The 22,406-nt window shown below is 28.9% G+C and overlaps 2 protein-coding genes across 2 annotated transcripts in view; one reads left to right on the top strand and one right to left on the bottom strand.

Annotated features, from left to right (window-relative positions):
• LOC107448569 (tetratricopeptide repeat protein 21B) overlaps positions 1–7,559 on the bottom strand; it is a 96,466-nt gene extending 88,907 nt beyond the window's left edge. Inside the window, exon 1 of the mRNA XM_071187857.1 lies at positions 7,447–7,559. The gene's annotated coding sequence lies outside the window, so the exon portion shown is untranslated. The remainder of the gene's footprint in view (positions 1–7,446) is intronic.
• On the top strand, positions 696–4,327 carry LOC107448570 (facilitated trehalose transporter Tret1-2 homolog; the record flags this gene model as incomplete). Its single annotated transcript, XM_016063827.3, is given in 2 exon segments — positions 696–939; positions 3,031–4,327. Coding segments are annotated over 2 exon segments (1,410 nt in total). The 3' UTR covers positions 4,227–4,327.
• Positions 7,560–22,406: the final 14,847 nt, after the last annotated feature.

The raw sequence follows: 22,406 nt of genomic DNA, 5'->3' as shown, positions 1-22,406 counted from the left end.
AGAACCCCCCCCCCCCCCACACTCTTGAGGTACTTTAGCTGTCATTGCCTTCTATACGATTGAGAAATGATAGGAATGAAATACGTCAGATGAAAAAAGCGAAAAAGTTTTTTAGTGCTTGTTATAAAAGTTTTTTTTTTTTTTTTTTTTTTTTTTTTTTTTTTTTTTTTTNTTTTTTTTTTTTTTTTTTTTTTTTAGCTCGAAAGCAATGTGCGTTCTTAGTTATGTGTTTACAAATAAAGCGAAATGATTTTTGGATGATATAACATTGCGAGGGTGATAAAAAATGTTTGTTTTTCTCTCACCTCTCTCCCTTTAATTTTCTAGTTTAACTTAACTAACATTTTCCGTCATAATTAGTTGATGACATAATATTTATCAGTATCGTGTTAAATAATTGTGCGATAGCTGTAAAATGGGTGATAAGATAACAAAACTTACACTATTCCCCAGAACTATTGTTTATAACAGTTTTAAAATTGAAAATGATGTCTGATATTTTTATTAAAAAAAATGTTTTAAGGAAAATTGAATCAGAAAAGAATGAGTTTTCTGCTTCTGTATTTTTTTTAATTTCAAGTAAAGTTGAAAATTTATTTTATTTTCCCACGTTCATTATGTCTCGAAAATATGTTGAATACAGAAGAATATTTATTCAAAAAGGTGTTATGCATATTGAAAAAGATGAATTATAGTAACAAGTTCTTAGAAATATAAGGGCAAAAATGATTGAAAAGTTGAATTTATTACACACACACTTAGCTACGATGTCTGCCTTACTTAATGTCGTTGCTATTGGTATTATGTCAGTGTTTTCAGCAACAGCAAGCATTGACATGAAAGCGCCTGGTAGTAGATTTCCAAATATCACTAATAACCAAATAACCTGGATAGCAAGTCTTCCAAGTATCACTGCTACGTTTGGAAACTTCTTTTCTGGTATGTATAAATATTTTTTATAAAGTGCAAATGATATTTTTGATATAAATATAAAGTTCAATAACGGAACGACATAGAGACAAATATAAAAAGATGGAGGGGGCTCGAGTCCCTATTATAAGTTTGAAACCCTTTTTGGTAAGTATAAATATTTTTTTATAAAGTGCAAATGATATTTTTGCTGCAAATATAAAGTTCAATTACGGAACGACTTAGAAACAAATATAAGAAGCTTGAGGGGGCTTGAGTTCCTCCTGTAACTTTGAAATCTTTTTTGGTATGTATAAATATTTTTTGTAAAGTGCAAATGATATTTTTGCTATAAATATAAAGTTCAATTACAGAACAACATAGAGCCAAATATAATAGGCTAGAGGGGGCTCGAGTACCTCTTATAACTATGAAATCTTTTTCGGTATGTATAAAAAATTTTTATAAAGTACAAATAACATTTTTGCTATAAATATAAATTTCAATTACGTAATGACATAGGGTGAAATTTAAGGGGCTTGAAGGGGTCGAGTCCCTCACACCATTTTAAGTTTGCAAAACCCATCCTGAAAACTTATCTTAAATTGGTAATATAATATTTTTTATCTTAATGTTCCATTAATTACTTTTTATATTAAATTATTTGTTTAATAATTTTAGTCTACTCGCTATCTTAAAATTTAATTTAAAACATGCTTCTTAGATTCTTTTATTTATGTCTTTTTTTAACAAGCAAATACTAGTTTAAGCATTTATAAACTATCACGTTTTTTAAGAAATCATTTCAATCACTGTTCAGAAGAGTCCAAAAACATTTCGCTCAAAAGAAATAAGCTACTCAAGAAAATACAATAAAGCATGAGTACCATAATAAAATTTAGGATGTCCTTATGACAGCAATTTGTGTGAGAACTATTATTTGTAAAGTGTGTATGCATCGTAAAAACATTTTACTTCATAAACATCATTACATCATGTGATCTAAGACATGTGATGCATTTTCATGATGCAAAGTTTTACACCTTTTGAAACATGAAAACCACTATTATGTTTACATTTTAATAATTGTTCCTCGAAAATAACGAGGAAATGTTAAAATAACTATTTTTGATTCATATTATTTGAAATCTATGCTTCTTTACCAGATTAGTAACTAGTGTTTCCTTGACCCAGCTAGACTCCGCGATGTTTTCTGTATATATTAATAGAAAAAAATTGCACTGCTAATGGATCATTTCAATTTGCATGAATATTTCACATCGTTCTGCGTTCTGAATAACATATGTTACACATCAAGCTAAATTGCTTTGTAATTATAGTTTGAGATAATCAAAACTATTATTCATCGCTTAGTTGGATACAAATACTTTAAGTATAATTTTTTTAATTTTCTGTGCCAAAAGCATTTTTTAGGATAATTTTTAGGATTAAATTTACCATCCTCTACCAAGAGTAGTTGCTTAAATATAACATATTAAAATGCAGTTATTTATTGTAAAACATTTTATATCTACTTAATAACACTCTGAATCTACTTTATATCTATCTTGATCTTATTATATTATCTTATTCTACCTTTCATCCATAATCCAAATTTCTAAAAATGCTTTTAATACTTTTAATATATTTTTCATAAATAAACTGATGATGAATATTTACTTTATTTGACAATATATTCAGATACATGTAAAATATAAGTCCGTCACCTAATCAGAATTTGAGCTATAAAGCGTACGGTATTTTAGATTCTCTATTAAGTTTTTCGCTTAAAATTATGCCATTGCAATCCACAATTTTTGAAAGATATTAAAATAGTTAACAATTATCGATACTCAACGATACTTAATATAAGTATAAGCAATAGCATATATTTTTTTGCGACTTTTAAAATCTAGTGTCGTAGCACTTATTATTAAGTAGTTTGTTTTAGTTTTAAATTGTGAATCTAACTCTACCTAAGTAATATATCTTTACATAAAAGTCAATTTAGAAAACTCCTTACATTTTTTTTCTGCAGTAAGTGGTTTATAATTAGAATGCTAATAATTCATAATAAAGTAATTCATTATCCTAAAATTTCAAATTTTAATTCTTTTTTAGGATATCTTTCATTGAAACTAGGAAGAAAAGCTGTACTGATGTACGTATCTTTTCCATTTCTATTAAGCTGGTTAATGATAGCATATGCGCCATCCTTATCCTGGATCTATGCAGGTCGACTTCTATCTGGATTTTGTTCAGGACTTTGCTCCGTGGCTATTCCAGCATACATTATAGAAATTGCCACAATTGAAATACGAGGACTACTAGGGTCATGTTACCAAGTTTCTTACACAATTGGAGTATTAATTGCAATGTCTTTCGGATTATTCTTTAGATGGTCATGGCTTGCTATTATAGGAGCTCTGTTCGTTGCATCGGCATCCTGTATGATGCTCATGATGCCAGAATCTCCAGCATGGTTGATTGCCAAAGGTAAAAAAGAAGAGGCTATTGAAGTGACGTATTTTTTGAAAGGAAAAAATATTGATTCAAATAAAGAATATAGCAAGCTACTGGATCATGTTGTAGAACAACATCAAAATTCTGTTTCATTACATGATTTTAAAGAGCCTCAATTATATAAACCAATTGCACTGGCAGTTGGCTTAGTATTTTTTCAACAATTTTCAGGAGTCAATGCCCTAATGGCATACACAGTAGAAATATTTGAACACGCGGAAAGCTCTGTAGATCCTTCAATAGCAGCTATCATTATCGCTAGTGTGCAAGTCATTGCTACCATGATAGGTAGTGTGTTGGTTGACAAAGTTGGACGTACAACTTTATATATTATCTCAGGAATATTTGTTTCCCTAGGATTATTCATATTGGGTATAAATGGCATTGTGGCAGAAAATGTCAATTTATCTCCAGAAATCTATGGTTGGATTCCTCTCATTGGATTCATTATCTTTGTGGCTTCATTTTCACTGGGGTATGGACCGATTCCTTATCTTATGACACCTGAATTTGTTCCATTGCATAGCAGAACTGCAGTATTGGCAATTGCGGGTGTGTTTTCGTCACTTTTTTTGTTTATAGTAACAAAAACTTTTAATGATTTTAGAGATTTTCTTTCGGATTATGGTATTTATTGGGTTTATGGGATTTTCTCACTCTTAGGCTGCTTGTTTTGCTGGATTTGTTTACCAGAAACTAAAGGTAAATCTATAAATGAAATACAACAATCTTTCAAAAACTTTGACATTAATCCTATAAATGATACAGATGCTAGTAATGACAGTATCAGTTAATATGGATATGTAAATGTTGAATTTTAGATAGTCATTGTTGAATTCTAATTATAACACCAGTTAAGTGTTTGAGTTTAATAAATCATTTTAAGTATTTCGTCTCTCTTTGTTACGCTATTTACAAGTTAGAGTATTTGATTTAATCAGATAGAACTAAAATTTTATTAATAAATTAAATATATCAACAGAGGGCATATTGTTAAAAAGAACAATGTTTTTACATTGAATTACATCATATTTTACGAAATAATATGGATGTCTAAGTTTTGGATGTGTAATGGCCGTTATGAGATAATATGGTTACAAAAATATCTTATTTTGCTAATGAATCGTATATCTTATACACAGTAAAAAAAATTTCGCGTATCTGAACACCAAAAATTGTGTCAACTACTTTACACCAAATGGTTTTCCACAAAGTTTTCAACTGCACCGAAACTCAAGGATGTTCCTGATGCTGTGCAATACTCAGAATCTTAATTTACACTTTTTGGTGTAAAGTAGCCGCCACTAACCACCATGTTTGTTGTAAATCAACCATACGCGTGGCAGAGAGAATATTAAGACGAATTCGAACTAAGTTTAACACAGCAGGAGGGGATAGAAATTAGGCATTAAAGAATTATTTAATTCAGTTTACAGTTACCACTAGTCACCATGTTTGTCATTTAATAACACTTAAATTTATAACAGTAAGAGGTGATACACATAAGAATCAATAAATTTATTTTTACGAGACAATATATATACTAAAAATCAGTAATTTAAATTCCAAACATGCACCAAATCATCAAATTAAATGAGTTTGTAAATCAACCATACGTCTAGCAGAGAGAATATTAAGACGAATTCGAACTAAGCTTAACACAGCAGGAGGGGATAGAAGTTATGCATTATGAAATTATTTAATTCAGTTTACAGAAACACCAAAATAAAAATATAAATATAAATTTAAACAACTACAAATACATATACATATTTTAGCGGAGAATTTCAGTTTCTGCAGGTGAAAAGCAACATTGAAAACAGTAAACAATATTACAAAGGAAATCATAACGCGCAACATGGAAGTTTCCGATAACAAAAATATTTAATGTATGGTATGAAGGTAGGGCCTGATTTACGCATCTCGGAACCCTGGATACAAAGCCACTTGGAGGCCCTCTAAAAGAGTCGACAAGATTCAGTTAACATGCTTGGTTTTTCATCATAACATCGAAACATCATAACATCGAAAGATGATTTTTTACTCAACAGCAAATTGAAACTATCTAAAGCCTTATTTAAAATACTAATTCCTTATTTTCATATGGAAACTCAAAATTCAATTTAACTTAACGATGAAAAAATATTAAAATTTAATTGATAGATTAAGAATTGTTGGCGAGAATGAGGAATTTTAATTTTGAACCCCTTTTTGTTAATTTTACTTTCGGTTCATTTAACCATGTCTCTGAAAGCTTTAAAGTAGATTAAAAAAATTTGCTCACAATTGTAAAATTCGTTTTGTCAAGGATAGTTCCCTGCAAAAATAATTTTAAAACTTTTTATCATTATATTTAATGAAAAAGCAATTCTTCAAAAGCCATTTGTAGGTCAGAAGAGTCAGATTTTAAGGTCCAACAATTTTGTAACCAGCGGCATGATTGTTGCAATGTGGACAGCACTGTGCACACACAGGCCCCTATATACTCCCCAGAAAAGTTGTACCCATGGATCTGAAGCTGGGTGAGCTTCAAGCCTCCACCGGGGATAGACCCCCAGTACTTCACATTGGCTATTCAGCGCCTTAACCACTGAGCCTTGGCACTGAGCTATCTTAGCTCATCTTATTTAATAAGGGCTCAAGATATTCTTAATTGTCTACAAACTTTTACACCTTTTTTAAGTATATATATNAAGAAATATTTGTTACTAATTGCGCAAAAATGAGACTCGATTGATTATTATGACTATTATTTAAGCTGTAACTTATTATAAAATTAATTATGTTAAACAAAATGGAATTTAAATGAAATACCTATAATTCAAATTGCACACAAAAATATACGTATATATATATATATATAATTTGAATGAAATCGGTTAAATAATTTCTTAGCTATGAAATTTCAAAAAAAAAAAAATTAAAAAAAATACATATTTAAAAATTCTATTTTCTAAAAATATTCATCCAATTTCGTTAAAATTTTGTATTTGGCATTTAAACTTATTTAGTTTAAAACGGTGCAGAAAATTGTTTGCCTTAAAATTAAATATTTTTCACACCCTTATGAAATAAAATAATAAATATAATAAAAAAACTATTAAAATTATTTTTACTTGGAATTTTCTTCGAATAAACGAGTTTCATAATTAGGTGCTAAGTGTTTTAGTTTTATAGCCTCAATTCTTGAGATATAGCAAAATACGTAAAATGCGAAATTAACATTAAGGGACACGAACTATCGACCACTCTCCTGACTAAATTATTGGAACCATATTTTTCAGATTAAGAATATTCCTCAAGTTTTGATACTCAAAAATTCAAATCAGTCGTAAAAAAAGGTATGTTTATTCAGAGAAAGTGCGTTTTTGTGTCTAATTCTGTAGCATAATTATTAGTAAGCATGAACTGATTAACATATTTGGGATCAATCCTTCAAACCATTGCGATCGACATTTAGTTTGTGAGAATCAAAACTGAATATTGACTTTACGTTGCTTCAAAATATATGGTTTCAGACGCGCATCAAAGCATTATTCTTCGGCACAGATTAAACGAAATTATGAATGAAATCTTATATCATTTTTAAAATACCAAAGATTACTTGTTAACTTTTCCTTATTGTTTTACTATTAATAGGAATCTTAAGTCTATTAAAGTTAATTATAATGAAACATTGAGGCATTGGTTCACATACTTAAGAAAATAAAACGTTGTTACATCAATACAATAATAGTAAATAGCAAATTGAAACAAGATAAATCTTTTCGGAAAAACGTTAGAAGTAATACAGTTATTTCTGTGCTACAAGTTAGAATGCATACAAACAAATTTATAAAATAATAGTTTATAACAGACAGCAATAGAATGTTACGATAAATTTGAATAAGGCACAATCGACAAAACAGAAACAAAAGAGGAAAGAAATAAAATACTATAAAATTATTTCATGTAATTTACAGATATTATTTAAAATTATATTTACTCGTATTACACATTTAGAAATATGCATACCTTATTATGTAGAATAGAATAGATTTGTTTAAGTAACGATGTCTTTCAACTCGCGACAAACTTCAACCTTTTCGTGCTTGATTAAAACATCCAACGCAAACTTGGCAGCTGATGATTTAAATTTTCGCCAACATTGGAGTTTTCGGAGGTGAAAATATTTCAAAATAATCTAGGAAAGGTATTAATGAACGTATTTTCGATGTTAAGTATTCCTCATTGATGTTTGGATATAACTACACTACTTAAAGTGTATATGAAAGCTCAGTTTGATGTTAACTAGAAATAAAGTGTTTGGTCACATGGAATCTTTAGTTGTTCAACACATAACTCACACCTCACACACATTACACCTCAGTTTTTACAGTGTATTTGAAAGTTCGATTTGATGTTACTTTGAAAGAAAGTGTTCCTTCATATAACTTATAGGGTTTTTCAACAATAAATTTGGAGAAATATTGAGCCACAGTTTTCACAGTGCACAATGCGCAAAAATAAATAAATAAACGGATTACCCTGAATAACTTTTGATTTAATGATCGAATCTTCAAGTTCTATGACTCCATCTTAATGATTCGAGGGGGTGACCTCAAATATGCTAATTAATTAGCCCAGACGATATTGTAAGTTACAAAATCAGATCCAAAAACGTATTTTCTCTGAATAAAAATACTTTTTCTCGACGGATTCAGACTTCTGTTCCCCAAAATATAGGGGGTAGCCGCAATCTGGGAAATATGGTCCGAATAGTTTGGTCAAGAGAGCGATCCGAAGTTCTGACCACCTAATATTAATTTTATTTTCTTGCGTATTTCGTCATATCTCTAGAAGTTTTTATGCAAATTGAAAAATTTTTGCACACAATTATAAAATTCATTTATAATGCATTCGTTTATCATGTATTCGTTTATTATTTATTTTTTTGTTTAAATATGGTCAGAAAATTTTTTTGAATTGTAAGGCATAAAAATTTTCATAGTACTTTATATCCTCTTTTTTTAAATGACAAAATACAAAATTTGAACGAAATCTTAATAATTTCTGAGTAAACAAATTTCAAAGACGTCGTATTTTTACATTTTTATTTCTCAAGAACTATTCGACCAATTCTCTTTAAGTTTTTGGATTTCATGATATAAAATTACAATAGTTAAAATGGTGACAAAATGTGCATGCCTTGCATTTCGAAATATTTGCGACTATTAATAGGTTAAATAGTAAAAAGAAAAAATAATTATAAAAGCAACTTTTACGAGGAATTATTTTAGGATAGACAAATTTTATAAATGCGTGCATAACAGCTTTAACTCGCTTCATTAGTTATGAAAATATGGCAAAATACGCAAAAATAGGTTCAAAATTTCGATCACTCTCCTGCCTAAACTAATGGGACCACATTGAGAAAAATAGTATGGTTAAAACTACTAGAATATGGTAAAATTTACAATGTTTCTGTCTCCATGGGAACAGTAAATGCTCGGAAATTTTACCGAAACGCTTTGAGAATAATTTTAGAAAATTAACATGAAATATGGATTTATAATTTGTTATAAATTTTGGTAAATGTGGTAAAATTTTGTAATTTTATCATGATACCTTAGAGCGTGAGATATAAACCATTTGTTCGGTAAAATTTACTTTCAGTTTTTTTTTTTTTTTTTTACTAAATGAGTGGCAGTAAGAATTATCATTTTGGAAATCAGAATTTCTGGTAAACCGTTACCACATGAAAGGAAAAATGACCAAATAAATGATTTAAATAACGTATGTTTAGGTTTGATTAGCCAAATTATGTTTTTTTATTATTATTATTATTTTCAGCAGAAGTGTTATTAATATACAGTTCGTTAATTATATCAGAATTTTTTTCTCCGTGCATATTTTCCTAATTGCGGATTACCCCCCCCACCCCCCAATTTTGAGGGACAAGAATTCAAATTAGTTGGGGGAAAAAAGGCATGTTTATTCAGAGAAGGCGCGTTTTTCTGTCTGATTCTTCTTCTTTTAGCAAAATTAAAATTAGGCAATCAAATCATTGATTCATAGTATATGAAAATTCGATCATTGGATTAAAAGTTATTATGGGCATTCGCTTTTACTGCACGTGCTTAGGAAATATTTTTAATTTTATATCAAAACCAGAATATTTGTACAATATAACATGTAGACAATGAGTCCAATTTTCTTTAGGTAATACAAGTTGTACTAATAAATTAGTTTTGTTAATCATAATTTTTTCGGAAAATGAAAATAAATAATGATAGTGAACAATGGCTACAGTATTTTTCCTTACACCTATTTTCTGCATAAACTATAGCGCGTATAAAGAAAATATATTGAATCAATATCTCATCAAATTAAAACCTTTATTCCGGACTTTGTCAAATGTTAAATATCAAATATTCATAAAACAGAAAAATATTTTTCAAATTTATTTAAAAATGATGATCTCTAATTTTTGATATTTCGTTAAATTATTGCTAAAAACTAAATTATTATAATAACTTGTATAGTATCTTTGAAATATCGCATCTCAGAATTGGTGATTTTTTTCTTTTTCCGCGAGCACTGTGCGAGACAGATGCGGAATTCGCATCGGCCAGCCATCGCTGGGATTCAAACGCGATTCACCTCATTGGAAGGCGATTTTTAAGAGATTTTTTTTTTTTTTTTTTTTTTGAATCTCGATATTTTTACCAAACGTGATATACATTGCAAAACGTAATAAGTGATAACACAATATTATTATAAAACGCGAAATGAGAATGTGGGGTTTTTTAAACTCTTTGTGAACTTAGTTTTTAATTTTTCGTTACTTAAAAAATTGTTTTGAGATTTAACAATCTCTAATAATTCATTAAATATAAATGTCCTAAACTTAAAAATATACTGAATAGAATCCCAACTGAATGTTGGTTCTTATTTTGAGCAATAATGAGTTTTTGTTTTATTTCAAATCATTTTAAAACCCATACAATTTCTTTACTTAAAATATTTAATATGCATTAATGTTGCTCAATAAAATATATATTTTTAATTCCTTACTTGAATTCAAAAACATTTCAATTAATTTATTTTAAAATGCACTTTTGTGTTACGCGCAAATAAGTTACTGTGTTGGCTGATAAGAAAGAAAGAAAAAATAATTAGTTTAAAGAATTAAAATAAAATAAAAGAATTATAAGTATTTAAAAGAATTTAACTTCATGCAAATATGTTATTAGTTGACTGAGAAAAAGTATTGTGTCTGAAACACTGATGTTACATAAAAATTATCATAATTGCCATGAACATGTCTAAATGCTTGGGCACGCAACCTATCATTCAAAGAGGTTGCGCATCCCTACATGAATTACAATAAAAATATTTTTTCTATTTTGTATTTTAATTTACTTCTCAAATAAAAATAACTCTTAAATAAACTTTAATATAGTTAGTATAAGAAAGTGAGTTATTTTCTCATATTTTTAAGATTACTTTCCTTTCAATGTAGCGAGTAGGTAAGTGTATATAATGCTCCAATTTAGTACTTTTACTTAATTCTGCCTTTGCATTACAATTATTAATTCCTCATTAATTAATATTAAAATAATTTAAATTAAAACACATGAATTAATATAAATTGAAATAAAATGACTGATAATAAATATCCGAATGCCTCGTCATTGTATTCGTTTCATATTATTATTATAAAAAATTTGTGTTAAGTCCTCATAGGGAGTATTTTTAAATCTTGCAGGGAGCACACCTAAATCTATGTACACCACTGATTCCAGCATTAACTTTTATAACATTATTTACCTTAGTATAGCAAGAGGGGACAGTGATTAATTTATATGATTTTTTGACTATCTTCTATCTATCTATTCTTTTATTTATAAGCTTAACATACCTTATTGAAAAAATAATTTTTTCTTAGCATAATAATATTCTCATTAATAATTACTGACATAGAAGTATAGTGCATTTTTTTTCGTATGATTTAAAACTTTTCGTATCTTTCACTTAACTTAAATCTATATAACATGCTTTTTATTAATATTTAATGATCATTTTACTTGATTAACCTTTCAGCAACTGTGCCCTTCATACTAAATAAATCAAATATGATTTTTAAGTGAATAAATAATAAAATTATAATTTGCTAGGGTTAATAATTACAATTATTTTAATTAGTTAATACTAAGAGAGAGTTAACAGAATTAGTAATACAAATTAAAAATTATTCTTTGTAATGTATTTCTCATATATGCGCTTCTTAGAAGGTAAAGTTTCTAGAAGGTTTGTTTTCTCGTATATGTCTGATGGGATTTATTACTCTTTTCTCAAAACTTGACCCATCTCCTCCAAATCTTCACGCCTGACTTTTACCCCTCCCTTTTTCCGGGGGGGGGGGTCACTTTATAACTAATGAAATGACTAATGAAAAAATGAGCTAGTTTCGATAGCACAGTTATCTTAAAAAACGGTGCTAATTTCGCTATTCATACTTAGAAAATTTATTAGAAATTTTAAACTTTTTCAAACGAGGTAAATGTTTTTTTCTTTGGTCTTTTTTTAATAGAGCTTATAAATATCCGATTTAAAAAAATTTAATATGTAGCTGCAAATTATTGAATTACACTTTTGTTAATCCATATATGGACTAACAAAAGTGCAATTCCTTATTTATATGCAACAGGAAATAATTAATTTTATAGTTAATAATAACAAATTTCTACTGTCATTTTGGGGTGAGATATTTTTCTTTTTTTTACCCTTCTATTTTTGGCGGTATTCCCTAGACTTAAACATTTATCAGGAAGGGTGCCAAGATGTTTTCGTTGACATTGCATTTAATTTGCACTAGGCCAAGACGTAATTTAAATAGTGACGTGATTTCATGTCGTTAGTCTGATTCATTATATTATTTTTAGCAAGTTCCTTAAGCACCACAAAAGTATTTTACTCATAATAATAGTAATGAAACAAATTGCAATAAAATATGTTCTGAAATTATTTTAAATTTTTTCAATGCGCTTTTTAATTTATGATATGGGTTCCAGGATCTCCCCTTCAAGGAGACCCACCATAGTAACTGGGGCCCAGGAAGCGATTACAGTATCAAGTCTACGGCCTGTCCGACCCTGTTTGGCACAATATACCTATTTCTTGGAGAGAAAAAAGAAGTTCAATGTAATTCTTTAATTTATTAATGTAAGTCAACGACACTAGATGGCAACACTACAGAAATATTTTGCTAAGTTTTAAATCGCTTGATTTTGGAATTTATCAAACCTAAAAATACTAATCTTTCCTTGCAATAATATTTTACAGTCAGAAAGGGAAAATGTTCATATTTTTTTCACTTATTCGTTTCTTAGACAAAGTGTTCTTTTTTTCTTTTTCTTTTTTACTAAAATAAATACTTAAAAAATCTTTCCTAATACAAAAAATGATAAGCGTTTGAATTATACCTCGGTTCATTTAATTCATAGATAATTATTTATTGATGCAGCTCATCTCCAGAATATTAAAAAAATAATAATAAATACTGTTCATCAAAAGATCTGTCTATCTAACTTATAAAATAATTACTTGCAAAAGATAACTTACTAACAAAAGAATTATCAGTGGCGCAGCGAAAGTCACTGTTGAAATCGTGATTTTGAGTTGAGTTCAAAGTTTTAACATTGCGAGTGTGGAATTTATTATAAACAACTGTATTTCTATTGTAAATATGAGCTAATACATCACCGGCAATTAAATAATCTAAACTAGAATAAATTTAAGAGAATATTCAAAAATTTTGATCGTGTTGGATAGGTAAAAGTGTTCTTTTTTGTTACGGCACTTTAAAAATTTGATAGTTCGAAGTTAAAATCGTCATTTTATATTTCATAACCGGCGTTGAGCAGCCGACCCAATCCTGAGTTTACAACTATCAATATTCACTTCGCAGCCATGTAATTTTGAATTTAACACAGGAAACTCCATAACTTAGGAAAGACAAGGAAACTCCTGCCTCAAGCATTGCGACTGATGATGACTTTTTGATGGTGCTAAGCCACATTTACGATACATGAAGAGAAAAACTACGAAAACCTTCCACTGTTCACCTGACGGCAAAAGAATCCTAACCTATGATTCCTCTACCACTGTGGATATTTTACGTCAACACTGTGGTCGTGTGTACACCGGTATATACGCGAATTCGTATCAACCAGCCAACGCTTGGATTCGAATTTATTTCACCTAATTGGGAGGCGAGAGCTCTTTCCCCAGAGCCACCACGACTCTAATATTATCATTTGATAACAAACGTATTTTGGCTCAGTAGTAAATGAGATGTTATTGCAAAAATCTTGGTTCAAACCCGGCTGGTGGCTTAAAGCCCTTCCCCCCCACCCCCACCTACAAACCGATGTGCACCAATTTATATAGGAAGTATAGACGGCTAGAGCACAGGGGTGACTACTTGCCACAATCATACTGTTTTTCACGAAATTGGACAGCCCTACCCTCTATGATCCCCTGGACCTCATGGGAGAGAGCGTTAGCCTTCCAATGAGGCGAACCGGGTTCGAATCCCAGTCGACACGAATTCCGCATCCGGCTTGCACCGACCACAGTGTTGATGTGAAATATCCTCAGTGGTAGACGGATCATGGGTTAGAGTGCCCTTGCCATCAGGCTAACCGTGGGAGATTCTTGTGGTCTTCCTCTCCATGTAAAGCAAATGGGGTTAGCTCCATCAAAAAGTCCTCCACGAAGGCAAATTTCTCCCAATATTCAATCCAGGAGTTCCCTTGTCTTCTGGATTGGGTTCAAAATGACAAGGCTACGGAGTTGAACATTAGTAGTCGTAAACCCATGAAATTGGGTCGGCTGTTCAACGACGGTTATAAAAAAAATAGAAGAAAAATTATATTTGTTAATTGAATTACATTTTAGGCATTTCTGTGTAACCTAAGACAATTGTATTCTTTTGATTGTTTTCATAGGTTCTTTAAATTTAATTTGAACAACAATGTATTATGTCTTAAAATTTTAGAGCAGAAACATTAGATTAGTTATAAAATGTTTAGACAAATCATTTTGCACTATTAGAATCGATTTTTACAATAAATAAAATTTGAGAAGCATTCATTTTTATTCCCCATACAATGAAAGTTATAAAATAGAAATGAATGTCATAAATTTTATAAATTCAGGCCTTAGCTAGTTAATCGGTAATAGAGAGTTGATGCGGCATTTCAACGAGGGATATATCTTCTAAGGTTTATAATAGTTAAATAGCAATTAGAGATATTTCAGAATTAATAAGAAGATTTATATTGTCTCTAGAAATGTATGGACAATTTATGTTTAAAAAATATTTTATTGTAATAAATATTTTATTTTATCATATGAAAATATATTTTATTTTATCATATGAAAATATAATTTATTTATAAAAAAATCTTGGGGAAAAAAAACGGATACATTTTTTTTTTGACGAGCATAAGTAGCATTACAAGTACTTAGCATTATGAAATCATTCAATCACTCTTTTTTATCTACTTAACTAAACTAGATTTGATTACACTAGTCAAATCAATAGTTTCAAAGTTGTAATATGGAACTAAAATATTTGTTTCCATGTAGAGACTAACTATAGTCGCAGTATGGAAATATGGAACGTAACATTTTGCGATATTGAACTAAATTATAGTTGTAATATGGAATATAACATTTCGCGTTTCCAACAAGCTTAACCGATACATTCACGCATACTTAATTAATAAACGCTCTTCTTGTGTTAAATTAAAAATTTATTTCGAGTTTTTTGTTGCTTCTAAAGCTTCGATTGAACCTCGTGCGAATACTTGAATGCGTCTTTTAAATATATATATATATATATATATATATATATATATATCATCTTAATTTTAGAAGCAAATAGAAAAGCGAAGTTTTGAAATAATTTAAATGTTTTTAATCACCTTCTACTTTTTGGCTTATGTTAAAACATGATTTCAAAATTTTCGTATAGAAATTTATCATTCCACCTTTCTAAGGGAACTACATTTTATTAATCTTCAGTAATTAATTCAAATCTGCATTTTCTTTGCTATTGTATCTAAATTGAATAAAAATTATTAACCAAAGGTAACGAAACTAGTTTGTAGANTATATATATATATATATACGTGATGCGTGCGTTATGTTCCTATATTATACATCTTAACGTGAGTAAGCAAATCCTTTTTGAAAATTTTTAGCACTTATTTCTTTAAACATCTTGGTATTTTTGAAAAAAATGCCACTCACTTTGTAATTTGAAATAAGTTTCAAATGGATTCCTTATTTCCAAAAACTATAAAAAATTCAATTCACAAAGTGTCCTCCAATAGGTTAACTAAAAATATGCTCTTAACGTAGTATTATTGTATGGAGTAAACAAATCCTTCTTAAAAATTTTAAGTAATTATTTCTTGAAACACATGGTTATTTTTGAAGGAATTGACGCTCACTTTATAAGCTGAAAAAAGTTTCAAATGAATTTCTCATTGCAAATTTTTTTTAAAAATTCGCAAAATGCACCCCATTATGTTAACTATATACATGTTCTTTACATAACATGGTTTGGAATAAACTAATGCCTCTTAAAAATTTTGAGTATTTAGTTTTCAAAACTATGGATATTTTTGAAAAATTTGACATTTACTTCTTTTTATTTAAAACAAGTTTTAAATGAATTTCTCAAAAAATTATAAAAAATTCGCTAAGTGTCCTCCATTATGCTATCGATAAATATGCTCATACAGTGAGCAAACAAAACCTTCTTAAAAATTTTGAGTAGTTATTTCTTGAAGCATACCGGTATTTTTGAAAAAAAATGAGACTTATTTTGAAATCTCAAATAAATTTCAAGTGAATTACTCATTGCAAAAGGTTATAAGACACTCACTAAGTGTCCTCCATTATGTTAACCATATATGCTCTTAACGTGGCATGGTTTAAATGGTGGCATGGTCAAGAAAGCGCCTAATATTTAAAAAAAACACCCATAGAGGTGAAGAAATAAATACCCAAAATTTTTAAGAAGCATTTGTTTAGTCCAAACCATGCTACGTAAAGTGCATATATACATAGTTTTAAGAAAAGTGGAGGACAATTTGCGAATTTTTTTTAATTTTTTGCCATGAGGAATTCTTTTAAAACTTTTTTCAGATAAAAAAGTGAGAGTCAAATTTTTCAAAAATACCCCCTGATGTGAAGAAATATGTATTCAAAATTTTTAAGAAGCAGTTTTCAGTTCAAACAATGCTACGTTAAGAGCATGTATAGAATTAACATGATAGAGGACACTTGGTGAAATTTTTTATATTTTCTTGAAATGAGTAATTCATTTGAAGCTTGCATTAGATAAAAAGTGTCAAATTTTTCAACATAATGAAGGTTAAATTGCGAATTTTTTACAATTTTTTGCAATGAGGAATGAGGAACTCCTTTGAAACCTTTTTCAGATTACAAAGTAAGCGTTAAATTTTTCAAAAATACTCATACAGATGAAAAAATAAATACTCAAAATTTTTAAGAATCATATGTTCAGTCCAAACCACGCTACGTTAGGAGCATTAACATAGTTAACAAAATGAAGGATATATTGCGATTTTTTTATAATTTTTTGAAGTGAGGAAATCTATTGAAACTAGTTCCATATTACAAAGTAAGCGTCAATTTTTCCAAAAATACCAGTATGTTTCAAGAAATAAGTAATCAAAAGTTTTAAGAAGGATTTGTTTACTCCAAACAATGGTGTGTTAAGAGCATATGTATAATTGACGAAAAGGAGGACAATTCGTGAATTTCTTATACTTTTTTGCAATGAGGAAGTCATTTGAAACTTGATTAAGTTTTAATATGAGTGTCAATTCTTTCAAAAATTAAGAGCTCAAAATTTTTAATGTATTAAAATTTTGAAAAGCAATTTTTTGTCCAAGCAATGCTACGTTTAGAGCATAGATATAAAAATAAAAGAGGACATTTCGCGAATTTTTAGTAACTTTTTCCGATGAGAAATTCCTATGAAACTTGTTTAAGATCACAAAGTAAGAGTCAAATTTTTCACAAATACCCGTAGATGTAAGAAAATAAACACTAAAAATTTTTTAAGAAGCATTTTTTTAGTTTAAATCATGCGACGTTAAGACCATATATATGGTTAACATAATTGAGGACACTTAACGAATTTTTATAATTATTTGCAATGAAGAATTCATTTCAAACTTGTTTCAGATTAAAAAGTTAGCGTCAAATTTTTAAATAGTCTTTATCTATTAAATTATCGTATTGAAGCATTTGTTGTTTAGTCCAAACCATGCTTTGTAAAGAGCCATGCTGAGTAATCTCCGTGTGTTTCAAATTTTAGTCCATGTTGAACTTCCAAAATAAACCACTGAAAACTTGATAGCACTCTACTATGTTTAAATTTAAAGGTAGCATGATTCAATTTATCATTATATAAAGGTTTCAGCAAACTTGCTCGTATTATGGTTCATGGCATCAATATTATGATTTAATGTTGAATCGATGTTTCTAAGAGCATCATTTGTACAGAATGAAATCAAAAATTGTTTAACAGACAATATACAATACATAAAAGGAAAATGTGCAGAAACAATGAGAAATCTCAAATGGAATTTTCTTCACAGAGTCTTATTTTTGTCTTGTTTATCTTTTTATAATGGAAAAATAATAACTATTTGTTAAGATTATCTAAAAACTACTTAATTTACTAGCCGAAATTGCCTACATCAATGCTAAATTATTACTTTTGTGAACTGTAACTCAGATTCCTGACTTGATTATTTACATAATTACGTACTCAAAAATACTGCTAAAATTAACTTTAGTAAATCCACTGTAGTCTAAACTACGACTTAGTATTGGTTTATTATGCGCTAAGGTTTAATAGAATATATAGCTTCATGAATTATCGAGGTAATCTAGGTATTTAGAATTTAGGATGAAAATGGTAAAATTTACCGTGTTTCTGGCTTTATGGGAACACCAAAAGGGTAGGTAACTTTTACTGAAATGCTTTGGTAAAATTAACGATAAAATATGGTTTTATAATATGTGGTAAAATTTGGTAAATGTGGTAAAATTTGGTAAATTTTGTCATCTAGAGCATGGTATAAAAACCATTTATTCGGTTAAATTTACTTTTTATTAATTAAATTTATCAGTTTTGTATTTTTTACTAAATGTGTGTTAAAAAGAGCTATAACTTTGAAACCTAGAAACCATAAGTTTCAGTTTTATATGGTAATGGTTTACCAGAACGGTAAACCGTTACGATATGAACGGAAAAATTACGAAAGGAATGAATTAAATGCAATTTATTTTTATTTTGTTAACCATTTTTTTTTAGAAATGTCACTACCATACAGTATGGTAACTTTACCAGCATTTTTTTCTCCGTGTTGATTTTATGCACATAAGTCACCCATGACCTATTGATGTGGTGTGTATTATCAAAAACCAAACGAGGTGTTACCATGCTTTCTGATTCAGATAAAATTAGATAGTATTTTTATCGTGTTAAGTGTGGTTTATTTTTTAGCTGGAATACACTATTACTAATTTTGGTTCTCGTTGAACTCGCAATTTAAGCAATCTTGAAACTTAATTACACGTTCTTATGCTTAAATTGAAAGGAAACATGATTCAGTTTAACATTTTACGAGGGTTCCAGCAATATTGCTCGTATTATAGTTCAAGGTACCAATACTGTGGTTCAAAGGGAATCGATATTTCTTAGAGTATCATTTGCAGGGCTGGAAAAACCTCAGAAATTTCACCCGTCCCCGAGGACCACTTGTCCAACAATGTACCCGTCCTCCTTTAAAACTAACCCGTAGCTTCTAAATAAATAAAAACATAATTTTCTATTATTTATTACAAAATTTATATAAATTACTCAAATAATTAGTAGTTACTAGGATTACAAATTCTAGGATTACATTATACAGTAATAAAAGAAATACTAGGTTGCTAATAGTAACCTAGCATTTCTTTCATGAAATGATTTACTTCTTTTATGAAATAATTTAAATGACAAAAGTCAAATTATCTGGAATGTCAATTTATTCGAGAGTACTGCGTCTTTTAAATGAATTAAATATACCGTTGCCAGCTCCACAATCAAGGCAATGATTTACAGAGGTTTCTGCTCAGAAATCTGAAAGGGGTTTTCCCTTAGGTACATGTTCATAACTGCATTTAACGCTTCTTGTTTCAGACCAGTACGTAAAATGTTTTTTTTTTAAGCCCCTTTTGACCGCTGCAGTACTCCCAGACAGAGAAAACATCAATTCCACCATACGCAGAATGTTGCTGTATTTCTAGATTAGAGATTCATTTTAAAAGTAAGGCGCTAGACTCTTGTAAGATAACAAACATTTAAAATATATCACGACCATTAACGGGAAAATGGCCGTCCGCGCGGACGACGGATTCGAGAAATTCGTTGTCCGCTGGGAATTTTTGACCGCCGAGGACGGGCGGACGGGCTGTTTTTCGAGCCCTGATCATTTGTATCGAACGAAATCAAAAATTATTTCAACAACTAAAATGAAATACATGTTTAAATAAAAGGAAAATGTGTCAAATCTAAAAAAGAAAATTCTTCATAAAGTCTATTTTTTTCTACGTTTATCTTTTTATAATATAATAAGCATTAATAACAACTATTTGAGAAGATTATCTTAAAACTACTTAATTTACTCGCCGAAATTGCCTATTTCAATCCTAAATTGTCACTTTCGTGGGCTATAATTCAGACACCTGACTTGATTAATTGCATATTTACGTACGCAAAAATACTGTTAAAATAAACTCTCGAATGACGTAGTCTAAATCTACGATCAGTTTTTGATTTATTATGCCCTAAGGTTAAAAAGAAAGGCAAAAAAGAAATGGGAGAAGATATATCTAACTTCATGAATTATCGAGCTAATACAGTGTTCTAACCCGGATATTTAGGTTGAAGGGATTTTTCATCAACTAACAGATTTAATAACTTTATCAGCAAATTAAACAAACATTGCTTCCAGCCCTGTACAATTTGTTCTTCAAACATGCTTGGTTACGCCCCTTAGGGACTGATTACAAATTTCAAAACTTGTCTTATCAGGTTAAGAGTAAAAATCACTGTTTTAAAAATAATTGGCCTACAGAATTAGGAATAATTACTAGGGTACTTAAAATTATTTTTATTGCTTAATGGCTTACAAGTTTGAATAAATTCCTAATTCATTTTCTTCTAACTTTAAAACCTATAAGGAAATTAATTAATATTTTCTGACAAATAAGTCGTTTAAAAAATCCGAAGCAATGGTGTGTTTATAATTTTCCCGAATTGTTTATTTCTTATTTACATTATATTTTAATTACATTAGGCATTTTTTTCTTCTTTAATCTTCTCTTAATCTACTTATTGTAGAAACCATTAATGATATGGGATTATTATGCGCAAAATTATTTTATATAAATCACTATTGCATAAATTACAATAGTGATTTACGCATAAAATGAGTGAATAACATCGTAAGCGGGTGTCAAGAAAATCTGAAAGCATTTATTTCCCCTGCATAAAACTTGTTCTTTTTAAGATCAAAATGTTTAGAATTAGAGTTTTAAAATATTTTTGGAGCTCTACAAAAAGTATGATGTAGTTACATTCGCTATTTATTATTTGCAAAGGTAGTATAGTTACTCAATTTTTCAGCTTCTAATTAGATAATTTTCATCAATTGTTTCCGTGCAATCGAAAGTAGTATTTAAATGAGAGTTCTTTTCTGGTTAATAAACTACTATTGTAATCTCAGAAATCATTTTAAGCTTACCAATTTCGTTAAAAAATAAACTTTGTAGCTCTGCTAAAACAAGGTTGTGCCGTGAGTAGTAGGGTAATTCCGGCAAAATAAACGTAGCATCAAAATTAAATATTTGCATAATGCTGAATATTTTTTCTGATTATACAACTGGGACTATCTATTTTAACAATATAAGGAGTTAAATTTTAAATAACTCCTCACAGATATTTTATCTGATAACATGGAATACACAGTAAGAATTCCGGATCAAATTACGTTAAAAAGTACGAACACTTAGGATGCCGGTACTTTTTACCATAAAATCCATTTTTATTGGAACATGTTGCGAAACAAAGAATTTAATATATCATAATTTTTACTGTAATAATTACTATAAAGTCATCGAACGGTACAGTAAAAATTACGGCATAATATTTTTCGGTAGAAATTGATTGTGCCGATTTTTATACCGTAGTTTGATCCGAAATTTTTCTAGTGTGCAGTAATAAGTTTACTTTATTAATAAAAGCTATTAGTTTTATTTCTTTAACAAAAGTTGTTATCCAAATGAAAGTAAAAGTAAAATGAAAGTTATTTTAATACGATGCATCTTGTGCAAAGTTATTTACCACATAATTTTCAATTTTCCTGCATTAGGACGTTTATGAAATTTAGAAATATCTGCCAGTTACTAAGCCGTTAAATTGGTTGCAATTGCTGTTATTCTTTGCTCTAGCAATATTTCGTGACTAAATTGCTGTAAGTGATAGCTAATTAGTTCTTTTTGTTGTCAGATCTCGTTCAATTTTATTTAAAATTAATCCTAATTTCGAAAGGATATCTTATTAAATCAATATATCTTTTCATATGTTGCATCAATATAACTGCAATAATGTAAGTTCCAATGCATTTTTTTTTCAAAAAAATTAAATTTTTCAAGTATTTTAAAATTGCAATTTTTACTAGTGTTTTAAGCGAAACAAAGAATAAAGTAACTGTGATGAAAAACTTTTAAAAAATGTATATTTTGTGAAGTATGTTACAAAATACTTATTATTTTGTTTAGTGAATTGCAGACAGATTTATACATGGAATTGACCAATAAATAAATACTTA

This window comes from Parasteatoda tepidariorum, chromosome X1 (genome assembly GCF_043381705.1).
Source record: "Parasteatoda tepidariorum isolate YZ-2023 chromosome X1, CAS_Ptep_4.0, whole genome shotgun sequence".
Taxonomy (NCBI): Eukaryota; Metazoa; Arthropoda; class Arachnida; order Araneae; family Theridiidae; genus Parasteatoda; species Parasteatoda tepidariorum.
This window is presented reverse-complemented; position numbering and strand designations above follow the sequence as displayed.